Genomic DNA, 12500 nt, shown 5'->3' with positions numbered 1-12500 from the left:
AGACCGACCGACGACCGACCGACGAGACCGACGAGACCGACGAGACGACAGACCGACGAGACCGACGAGACCGACGAACGAGACCGACGAGACCAGACGACGAGACGACAGACGAGACCGACGAGACCGACGAGACCGACGAGACCGACGAGGACCGACGACGACCGACGAGACCGACGAGACCGACGAGACGACGAGACGAGACCGACGAGACCGACGAGACCGACGACACCGACGACACCGACGACCGACGAGACCGACGAGACCGACGACACCGACGAGACCGACGAGACCAACGAGACCTGACCCAGAGTCCTGCAAGGGTCCGTTTTTAAAGACCCGCACCCGCCCATGTCCGTGATAACCCAGGACTGACCCAGGACTGACCCAGGACTGACCCAGGACTGACCCAGGACTGACCCAGGACTAACCCAGGACTCATCCAGGACTCATCCAGGACTCACCAGGATGACTGACCCAGGACTGACCCAGGACTGACCCAGGACTCATCCAGGACTCATCCAGGACTCATCCAGGACTCATCCAGGACTCACACCAGGACTCACCCAGGACTGACCCAGGATTGACCCAGGACTCCCAGGACTCATCCAGGACTCATCCAGGACTCATCCAGGACTCATCCAGGACTGACCCAGGACTCACCCAGGACTCACCCAGGACTCACCCAGGATTCACCCAGGATTCACCCAGGATTCACCCAGGATTCACCCAGGACTCACCCAGGACTCACCCAGGACTCACCCAGGACTCACCCAGGACTCACCCAGGATTAACCCAGGACTAACCCAGGACTAAGGGGTGCCCACGTAGACCGTTGGGTGACCACAGACGAACGGACTAGTGCAGAGCTCCGCACTGCACAGAGTTAAGTCCGTCGATTGATCGCAGGACGTGACCCGGTGCCGGACCCTGAACCGAGCTCACAGTGACGCCTGGAGAGATGCAGCGACACTTGTTCAAGTTAAATGTTACTACACACATTATATCCACACGACAACCAAGTACATGTGCATCTGCAACAATCACATCATCATCAGAGTTTTCAAAGCCGCTGGAAGGAGCCGCTGTTCCGCACCACAGGAGAAACTCCCAAACTTCGACAGCCCGAGTGCAAAACTCAAGTAACAACTAAACAAATGTAATAAAACTGGGTCATTCTTAAAGTCCACCTGGCACTGGCGAGACGCTCTGACGCTTCAGACTCTGGAGAACATCAGTGTTTGTCTGGATGTAGACAGAAGTGACACTGTTTGACTACCGGATTTTTCGGACTATAAGGCGCACTTAAAATCGTTTAATTTTCTCTAAAATCCAGTGCACCTTATGTATTAATTAAATATAAATTAATGAGCTTACTGACCTCGAACTGATTTTGACTGAAACGTTACAGTGGAGTGTATTTAACTTTTCCACTCTGGAGGCTGGGTTCAGATTTTTGCGTTTTTAATTCCCAAAAACACCGTCACCGTCTAAACCAACCGACTTTGATCCAAAGTATCCGGATCAGAAAACTCATGTCATATAAACCCCAAAAATAACAATAAGTTCAAATATTTGTGCAGAGAAACACAAATCTATTACAGAAATCTTTTTTAATTGATGAACTCTTTCTTTTACAAAATATTATAATATCATGAACAACCTGAAACTTTAAGGAAAATCCAATTTCAACACAAAGGTTTAACTTTCATTCATATGCAAATAGGAATAAGTTCATTTTTGTTGTAAAATCCTGCACTCTGCGTCCAGTTTTCTCATGTTGGACATTTTTCTGATGAGGGTGTCACGGTCAACAGTCAAAACGATCGTCCTTTAAGAGCGTTTGGAAAGAGACAAGTCTTCATTTGTGCTGCTCTGGTGGGAGGGGCCACGTACAGAGACGCTGGAGACGCTGCTGTGATAAACACCACAGAAAATTAACACGATTTTAATGGAAAATATAATTACAATATTTTAGAAGAAAGTCAGCTGAGGGCCAGATTAAAGGTCTTGGAGGGCCGGATCTGGCCCGCGGGCCATATGTTTGACACCTGTGGTCTAAACGAAAGGCACTTCCCATAAAGTATTTGGTTGCTTTTATCTGCAAGCTCGTTGTGGTGTAAACAGACCGTCAAACTGCACATGACACAAAAGCAAATGAAAAAACATTTTGCAGCTGTTGATGAATCTCTGACCGATATTCTTGGATGACCCCACATTCCAAAAAAATATGCAAATGATTAACACCGTCATTGCCACATCTACGGGCATCACCTAAACACGCACCACGAATTTTGGACTTCAGGTCTTCACGCATCCAAACTGGGAAGGATCGTCTGAAAAAGTGAGCATCAAACCTCCGTGTTTGTTTTCCCGGTGGACGTGTCGTTATAACCCGGACACTTTACCGGGGAGTAACAGATTACATGTACCAGAGTTAAGTCATCAAAGTACAAATTATGAGTAACTGTATTCAGTTACAGTTACTGTTTCAGTGAGTGGTAATTGGATTACAGTTACTTTCTTGAAATAAATGGATTACATGGTGGTATTTTCATGTTTTCACATTTTGGGCTAAAGCCCACGTCTCCTTCTGAACTGTGCAGACACCATCACCGCCTCCTTTTTAAACCAGGACTTAAACCAGGACTAAAACCAGGTCTAAACCAGGACTGTCTAAAACCAGGTCTAAACCAGGACTAAACCCACTGACTGAAACTAAAACCAGGTCTAAACCAGGACTAAAACCATCTAAACCCGCCTAAACCCTAAACCAGGACTAAACCCTAAACCAGGACTAAACCAGGTCTAAACCAGGACTAACGACTAAACCAGGACTAAAACCAGGACTAAACCAGGTCTAAACTAGGACTAAAACCAGGTCTAAACTACGACTAAAACCAGGACTTAACATTAGGGATGGGCATGATTATTCGATTAATCGATAATTGATCATTAAAAATTTCATCGATTACGTTCATTTTAATCAACAAACTGAATGTATGTTTGTGTGTCGTGACCAAACAGGTGTGTACATGTGTCTCTGCATCAGAAGGAGCGAGACACAAACAGTGGGTCAGTCTGTAACGAACCGAAGCACAAATGTGGATTTAACCAGGATTTGTAGAAGAAATTCCACACTTTCCGTTGCGTTGGGACAAGTGTGAGTCCATGTGCACAGTGGATAAAGCAGCACATATGTTTCTGTGTCCAGTGGGAAAAAGTTTTTCCAGGTGAGAGTCGCTCAATGTGGATGACGAGGCCCCGCCCCCCTCCCCCCGTACGCTGTCCTGGTTTTGACAAACACAAATCTGGTCACACTGACCTGTATTCACCTGAGTCATGTCTTTTAATCCAACACAAGTTGAACCACATCAGCGACACAAGAGCTGGAGTTTTATCTTCACTTAGTTTATGTAAATTAGTGATGTGGTTTTAAGTTTTGTTTCTGTGAGATTTGAACAAAACTGAATTAAACACATTATAATGTCAAACAGCTGATGTGGATCTAGAGTCGTTATGTTTATATGTCGTAAAGTTGAATTTATTTATGCAGATTAGTGCAGATAGTAATAATAATGATGATCATTTTAATATAAAAACGTTAATGATTAATCGATAATCGATCGTTAATTCTTCCGACGATCGATTAAGAAAATTTCATCAAATGCCGTCTTTGTTTATTCTACTACAATTTTCAAACATTCTTTATTGGAGTTTTCAACAGACAATTTCATGAATTTTCTTCAGTCACAATTTCAGAACTACTAATCTGTAATCTTACAAAGTAAACAGGGATGTCTCGAACGGAAAACGGGGAATTTCTTGTACAAGTCATCGTTAAATGTGCATTTGTGCTTCACAAAGCACAGAGTAAATCTCACACAAACACACAACTCGACCAAATCACACAAGACAAACACACGTACAAGACTTAAAGCAAACGCACACGGCAAATGTACACAGGCGAGCGGGAGGCGGAAACAAGTCAGAAACAACATCACAGCTCCATTTATTTAGTTAAAGGAAGAAGCGCGTCAAAAGAAAAGAGCTGCAGCCGGAGCGCAGGTCTCACGGTTTTTAAATCAGCTGTGGGAAAGTAGAAAGTGGTTCTGGACGTGGTTGTGGTCGTAGAAGCAGAAGTAAAAGTGGTGGTGTTTGTGTAGTTTCAAAAAGTCAAATTGTAAGTAAAAATTATTGTTCGCATGAAGCCAAAAGAAACTCCATGGATTTCAGAACGGAGAAAAAAAATAAATAAATAGGACTTTTGCCATGACCATGAACGATCCAAAACTAAATATAGTCGTCACAGGAAGCGTAAATTCACAAATAAATTGTACGTAAATAAACATTAGTGGTGTTGCCTTGTTTAAAGTTTCTATTTCACACAAAAGTGACTCTTGTGAGGTTTAAGTCGTGTTCTAATGTTGTTTCCTCCTCAAAAACAAACCTGCAGTTGTGTTTTGTTTCATTCACAGTCACAGTGTTGGGGAGTAACAGGTCACATCTGAGCCCAGTCAAACAGAAGTAAACAACAAGGCCAAAAATTCAAGTTAATTCATCTGATATAAAAATGTATTGAACAGATACATATGTACTCTAGTTTATCAAACTGTTGACCTTTTTTCTGGACCATTTTTGGTTCTAAAGTTCCATATGTTTTAAACAGACCATGTATGAAACATGGAACAAACATTATTTCCCAAATTTCAAAGACCTGAAAATCATGTAAATAAATGTTTGTATTTCATCATATCTTGTGTTATTCCATCTTTGAACTGCTGATGAAGGGACAGGATTTTTTTTTTTTTTAAGTATTTAAAATGATAAAAATGTTCTTGGAAGGACTGACATATTTTATAGAAATAGTTTCTTTCATTTTGAAGTAATATTAAAATATTCAGAAGAAAAAAGTGACAAATGATGTAAAATCCTGCACCTTCTACTTGTTTGTACAATTTTCCCTCCGTTACTTTTCCCTCCGTTACCATGACCTTTCTTAATAAAAAATCTCATGAGTCAAAAAGTCAGAGGTTTTTCAACCTAATCTTGTACCATATGGTAGAAAACTATATGAAGCAAATATTCAAACCAGTTTGTTAAGGATATGGAAGTGAGAACCAAGAGTTATCACTGTTTGGATTTATTGACCAAAAAGTGCTGCATATTTCATTCCCTCCGTTACCGACATGAGTTTTTACATTTTTTGTCTTGAACTTGAAAGAATCTCACAGGTTTAACTTGACCCTGTTGGAGTGTAACTCTTTCCTACATTCTGATACTTTACTTATTTCAATAGTTCCTCTAGTTTCTGAATAAGAGACATTTGAATGTCAAAAATCTGACCCTGTTTCCCTCCGTTAACACTTGACCAGACCCACGTACCACCGTTATGTAATCAGAGTACAAATTATGAGTATAGTTACTGTTTTAATGACAGGTAATTGGATTACAGTTACTTGAAATAAATGGATTACATGGCGGTGTTTTCCTGTTTTCACATTTTGGGTTATATCCCTTTTTTAAAATTATTTTATTTCGATAAATCCAGAGATATAAAAGAATGAAAACTTGGCACATGAGTTAGTTGAGACTTGAGTTGGAGGAGCAGGAGAACTTCAACAACATGGAGGAAAATCCCGCACATCGTCTCACTTGCAAATTGTGAGAATTAATAGGACAAACTGTGTGACGTGCACTGGTGTTAGTGGCCTGACACTTCACACACACTGACTCGTATGAAAGTGGTGTGTGTGTGAGTGTGTGTGTGAGTGATGGTGGTGGTCGGAGGGACCGATGGCGCCGATTGGCAGCCACGCTTCTGTCTGTCTGCCCCAGGGCAGCTGTGGCTACAACAGTAGTTTACATCACCAGGTGTAGAGTGAATGAATAATGCTGAATAATGTTCTGTAAAACGTCTTTGTGACAAGAAATGTCTGTGAAAAGCTCTGTATAAATAAAGACTTACTTACTAAAGACTGGGTTTTTTCTTGTCTTTTAGCGACAAAACGTCTCATGTTCAGATCTTCGTCTTTTCCTCTACAGGAAACAAAAGTCTGTTCATGGAGACTTGGGTTCAGCCAGTTTGAAGAGAACAAACATGAATTTTCAGGATGTGGTTGGTTCATTCATGTCGTTTTAAAAAGCCTGACAATATGAAGTAATCTAAAGTATTCAGATTACATTACTCACTTTAAGTAATGTAATGGATTCATTTTGGGGTATGTAATCTGTAATCTGTAGGGGATTACATTTTAAAAGTCACCTTCCCAACACTGATCACATGTTTGCGTAACAACTGTATTATTAGTCTGTTTACATCTCCAAAAGCTCAAAACGCTCTGTTCCACCTTGTGATGTCACAGTGTCAGCGCCTTTTAACTTTAGTTCAGTAGAAACTGGATCATATCATGAAAGTTTAGACTCAAAAAAGACACAGAGTTTGAAAACATGAAAAAATGAGCTGATTAAAATACTTAAATGAAAAACGAAACTGAGTGAATATTTATGTAGCAGCTCCAAGAAAGAAAGAGTTTTAGCCCTTGTTTAGACCTGGTTTAGACCTGGTTTAGTCCTGGTTTAGACCTGGTTTAGACCTGGTTAGACCTTAGACCTTAGTCCTATTTTAGCCCTGGTTTAGTCCTGGTTTAGACCTGGTTTAGACCTGGTTTAGTCCTGAAATAGACCTTAGACCTTTAGTCCTATTTTAGCCCTGGTTTAGTCCTGGTTTAGTCCTGGTTTAGACCTGGTTTTAGACCTGGTTTAGACCTGAAATAGACCTGGTCCTTATCCTATTTTAGTCCTTTTTTAGTCCTGGTTTAGACCTGGTTTAGACCTGGTTTTAGACCTGAAATAGACCTGAAATAGTCCTATTTTGCCCTATTTTAGTCCTGGTTTAGACCTGGTTTAGACCTGGTTTAGACCTGATAGACCTGAAATAGTCCTATTTTAGTCCTATTAGTCCTGGTTTAGACCTGGTTTAGACCTGGTTTAGACCTGAAATAGACCTGAAATAGTCCTATTTTAGTCCTTTTTAGTCCTGGTTTTAGACCTGGTTTAGCCTTGGTTTAGTCCTGGTTTACCTGGTTTAGACCTGGTTTAGATCCTACCTGAAATACCTGTTTTAGTCCTGGTTTAGTCCTGGTTTAGTCCTGGTTTAGACCTGGTTTTAGAGTCCTGGTTTAGTCCTGGTTTAGACCTGGACCTTTTAGACCTGGTTAGACCTGGTTAGACCTGTTTAGACCTGGTTTAGACCTGGTTTAGTCCTGGTTTAGTCCTTTATCCTGGTTTAGACCTGGTTTGTTTAGACCTGGTTTAGACCTGTTTAGACCTGGTTTAGTCCTGGTTTAGACCTGAAATAGACCTCGAAATTAGACCTGAAATAGACCTGAAATTAGTCCTATTTAAGTCCTGTGGTTTAGTCCTGGTTTAGACCTGGTTTAGACCTGTTTAGACCTTTAGACCTTTAGACCTGGTTTAGACCTGGTTTAGTCCTGGTTTAGTCCTGGTTTAGACCTGGTTTAGTCCTGAAATAGACCTGAAATAGACGTGAAATAGACCTGAAATAGTCCTTTAGTCCTGGTTTAGTCCTGGTTTAGTCCTGGTTTAGACCTGGTTTAGACCTGGTTTAGACCTGGAATAGACCTGGAATAGACCTGGAATAGACCTGGAATAGACCTATTTTAGCCCTTGTTTAGTTCTGGTTTAGACCAGATTGGTCCAAAACAGGGACACCTGGGACATTTCTTATATAAAACTGGGACAAATCAGAGGTTTTGTATAAATCTGTGGGACGGGGGACACAGACTCTGGACTGGGACTGTCCGGGTCAACAGGAATATCTAGGCCCTTTAAATGATGCAAATTTACAGTCATAAACAATATGATTTCCTAAATGTGGGCCGATCATTAACACTGCCCTCTCGTCTGTCTTCACTCGGGCCCCTGACTCCTCCCCCTCGGCCTCAGGGGACACGTCTGACCTCAGCGGCACCAAGTGTCAAAACCCGTGCACCTGGACAGACCGGACTGTGCAGCCTCAAAACTGCCCCAATAACAGACTCAAAACGAGACTCAAAACCTGACTCAGCACATCCTAAAAACAGTTCCAAAACAGACTCAAAACCTGACTCAAAACTGACTCATAACAGACCCAAAACTGCATCAAAACTGACTCAAAAACTGAGTCAAAACAGATTCAAAACAGACTCAAACCTGCCTCCTAACTGACTCCAAAACTGACTCCAAACCTGAATCCAAACTGACCCATAATAGACCCAAAACTGCATCAAAACCTGCTTCAAAACTGACTCAGAAAGACTCAAAAAAGACTCATAACCTGATTCAAAACAGCCTCCAAATAGACTCAAACACTGCTGCAAAACTCTCTCAAAACAGAGTTAAAATCTGACTCAAAACAGACTCAAAACATCCCAAAAACAGCTCCAAAACTGACTCAAACCTGCCTCCTAACTGACTCCAAAACTGACTCAAAACTGACTCCAAAACTGACCCCAAAACTGACCCAAAACAGACTCAAAACAGACTCAAAACTGCCCCCTGGAGAGAAACTACTGAGGGCTGAGATGCCAAACTGAAACATGCTGCCAGTGCGAGGGGCAGAGTTGTGTCAAAAGGGCAAAAGTTGTGTCACTGTTTTAGAAATTTTGCATTTTGAGCTTTTGGACAAACTCAACTCAAACATGTGAATGAAACAAAACACAACTCCAGCTCTGTCTGTGAGCAGATAACAACGTTAGAACCTCACAACAGTCACGTCTGCGTAACACTGGACGTTTAAATCGAATAAAAATGAGTTTCTTGTAGGTTTTTAATCTGTAAATCCCGGAGAAACACACAACTTGACCGAGAAAGCAGCTCCTGTCACCTCCATGTTGCAAATGGAGGCGTGTAAAGTTTAGAGTTAAAGGAGATAACAACGTGTGAGATTTGTGTCAAAGTCAAACCTGACTCCAAACTGACTCCAAACCTGGATCAAAACTGACTCAAAAACTGACACAAAAACTGACTCCAAAATTGACTCCAAAACTGCCTCAGAAAGATTAAAAAAGAGTCCAAACAGACTCAAACCTGACTCAAAAAGAGACTCAAAAGATCCTAAAAACAGCTCTAAAACAGACTCAAAACAAACTCAAAAACACACTCAAAAACTGTCTCAAAAACTGCCTCAAACCTGCCTCAAAAACTCAAACTGACTCCAAAACTGACTCAAACCTGCCTCCTAAATGACTCTAAACCTGAATCCAAAACTGAATCCAAACTTGACTCTAAAAACAGACTCAAAACAGACTAAAAACAGACTCAAAACAGACTCAAAACAACTGACTCAAAACTGCCTAAAAACAGACCTCAAAACAGACACAAAACTGACTCAAAACTGACTCAAAACTGACTCAAAACAGACTCAAAACAGACTCAAAACAGACTCAAAACAGACTCAAAACTGCCCCCTGGAGAGAAACCACTGAGGGCTGAGATGCCAAACTGAAACATGCTGCCAGTGCGAGGGGCAGAGTTGATTCAAAAGGGCAAAAGTTGTGTTGCCAAAATGTTGCATGTTAAGCTTTTGGAGACGTGTGTAAATGAAACAAAACACAACTCCAGCTCTGTTTTTGAGCAGATAACAACATTAGAACACGACTTAAACCTCACAAGAGTCACGTCTGCGTAACACTGGACGTTTAAATGGATCAAATCCCGGAGAAATACACAACTTGACCGAGAAAGCAGCTCCTGTCACCTCCATGTTGCAAATGGAGGCGTGTAAAGTTTAGAGTTAAAGGAGATAACAACGTGTGAGATTTGTGTCAAACTCAAACCTGACTCCAAAACTGACTCCAAACTTGAAAACTGACTCCAAAACTGACTCCAAAACTTGTATCAAAACAGACTCAATCTGACTCCAAAACTGACTCAAAACAGACTCAAAAAAGACGCAAAACTGCGTCAAAACTGAGTCAAAACAGACTAAAAAAAGACTCAAAACAGACTCAAAACTGCCCCCTGGAGAGAAACTGCTGAGGGCTGAGATGCCAAACTGAAACATGCTGCCAGTGCGAGGGGCAGAGTTGTGTCAAAAGGGCAAAAGTTGTGTCATTTCGAGCTTTGGAGATGTGGACAGACTCAAGTCAAACATGTGTGAATGAAACAAAACACAACTCCAGCTCTGTCTGTGAGCAGATAACAACGTTAGAACGCGACTTAAACCTCACAAGAGTCACGTTTGCGTAACACTGGACGTTTAAATCGAATAAAAATGAGTTTCTTGTAGGTTTTTCATCTGTAAATCCCGGAGAAACACACAAGTTGACCGAGAAAGCAGCTCCTGTCACCTCCATGTTGCAAATGGAGGCGTGTAAAGTTGAGAGTTAAAGGAGATAACAACGTGTGAGATTTGTGTCAAACTCCCCGGACTAAGACGAAGAAGGAGCAGCTCACCCCAAAGTGCTGATGAATCCATTGACGGCGCCTTCCGCGTAAAGTGACACGATGTCTCCGATGTGAAGAAAACTGGAGCGGTGTTCTGACATTTTCACTCGTGTGGGGCGAACTGGCAGCTCACTTTCCCATTTCAAACTCTTCTCCTCCTTCTTCTTCTTCTTTTTTTTTTTTTTCTCTTTTTCGTGTCGTTAAAGCGCCTCCGGTTTGACCGCGGTCCTCATGGCGCGGTCCGTCTTCCTGTGCGCATGTTCTGGGGCTGGCGCACGAACCCAAAGTGCAAAGTGTGTGCAATCGAATTCAGAATCGGATTTTTTTTTTTTTTTTTGCTTTGCACTTTTCTGCTCTTCCTGTATGAGGCAGCGCGGAGTCTGGCTCGTCTTCTTCATCCACTTCACGGGGGGAGGAGACTGGCTCAGGACGCACGGACACTGCGCTCCAGCGGCTCCATTTCTCCCTCCGACATCCCCAAAAAACGCAAAAATACGCAGTTAAAAACACGATCTGAACCCGTTTTATACTTTTATCCACGCGTTTTTTTTCACTCACTTCCTTTATTTTCACATAAAACCCCCTAAATTCCACTTGTTTACGTCAGTTTACGGTTTTATTTTTTGATTCCAGGCGTGTCAGAGCAGAAAAAAACACAATTAGTAATAAATTAATAGTCAGGAAATAAAAGATTTGTGGTTTGTGCTTCGTGTTTGGCGACAGCAGAGGGCGCTAGAGTCAAACCGAACGCGCTGGTGGAGTTTTTGGAGCCACCTGCGCCAAAAATGTTTCAAATACAAACACGAAAGAGCCGAAAAGGTCACGACGCTGCGTCAAGAGCCGCGCGTTTTTTGGCTCAAACTCTCGGATCTCGGGTTAAGAACTTTGTCCAGACTCCGGGATGTTTTGGGTTTTGTGTTTCCAAAGTTTCTGACAAGAAAGAAAAGAAAGAGGGGAGAGGAAAAGAGAGAAAGAAAGAAAGAAAGAAAAGGAAAAAAGCGAGGGGGAAAAGGGTGAGAAAGAAAAAGAAAGGGGGAGAGGAAAAAAGAAAGATAGAGGGAGTGAGGGGAGAGAAGAGTGGGGCAGGGGAAGAGAGAGAGAAAGAAAAGGGAGATAGGGAAGGAAAGAGAAAGAAAGAAAGAAGGGGAGAAAGAAAAAAAGGGGAAAAGAGAGAGGAAGTAAGAGAAAGTAGGGAGGGAGGAAGAGAAAAAGAAAGACAGGGGGAAGAGAGAGAGAAAGAGGGAGAGGAAGAGAGAGGAAGGAAGGAAGAAAGAAAGAGGGGGATGCAGAGAGAAAAGAAAGAAAGACAGAGAAAGGGGAGAGGAAGAGAGTGGGAGTGTGAAAGAAAAAAGGAGAGAGGGGAAGAGAGAAAGAAAAAGAAAGTGGGAGAGAGGAAGAAATTAAGAAAGAGAGAGCGGGAGAAAGAGAGGGGGGAAAGGGGGAGAGGGAGGAAGAGAGAAAGAAAAGAAGAAGAAAGAAAGAAAGAAGAGAGAGGGAGGAAAAAAGCCAGGGGGAAAAGGGTGAGAAAGAAAAAGAAAGGGGGAGAGGAAAAAAGAAAGATAGAGGGAGTGAGGGGAGAGAAGAGTGGGGCAGGGGAAGAGAGAGAGAAAGAAAAGGGAGATAGGGAAGGAAAGAGAAAGAAAGAAAGAAGGGGGAGAAAGAAGAAAAGGGGAAAAGAGAGAGGAAGAAAGAGAAAGTGGGGACGGAGGAAGAGAAAAAGAAAGAGAGGGGGAAGAGAGAGAAAGAGGGAGAAGAAGAGAGAGGAAGGAAGGAAGAAGAAAGAGGGGGATGCAGAGAGAAAAAAGAAAGACAGAGAAAGGGGAGAGGAAGAGAGTGGGAGGGTGAAAGAAAAAAGGAGAGAGGGGGAAGAGAGAGAAGAAAAAGAAAGTGGGAAGGGAGAGAGAGGAAGAAATTAAGAAAGAGAGAGCGGGAGAAAGAGAGGGGGGAAAGGGGGAGAGGGGGGAGAAAGAAAGAAAGAAAGAAGAGAGAGGGAGGAAAAAAGCGAGGGGGAAAAGGGTGAGAAAGAAAAAAAAGGGGAGAGGAAAAAAGAA

At 42.4% G+C, this 12500-nt stretch overlaps 1 protein-coding gene across 1 annotated transcript in view; it reads right to left on the bottom strand.

The window, feature by feature from the left end:
- The window catches only part of itpr2 (inositol 1,4,5-trisphosphate receptor, type 2), a 246649-nt gene extending 235792 nt beyond the window's left edge, over positions 1–10857 (bottom strand). The window contains 1 exon segment of the mRNA XM_055155239.1: positions 10459–10857. Within this exon segment, the coding sequence (XP_055011214.1) occupies positions 10459–10550 (92 nt within the window). The 5' untranslated portion in view covers positions 10551–10857.
- Between the last annotated feature and the right edge of the window lie 1643 nt (positions 10858–12500).

Source organism: Boleophthalmus pectinirostris, unplaced genomic scaffold (assembly GCF_026225935.1).
Source record: "Boleophthalmus pectinirostris isolate CB_2022bp ecotype Guang Dong unplaced genomic scaffold, ASM2622593v1 HiC_scaffold_2, whole genome shotgun sequence".
NCBI classification, from domain to species: domain Eukaryota; kingdom Metazoa; phylum Chordata; class Actinopteri; order Gobiiformes; family Gobiidae; genus Boleophthalmus; species Boleophthalmus pectinirostris.
This window is presented reverse-complemented; position numbering and strand designations above follow the sequence as displayed.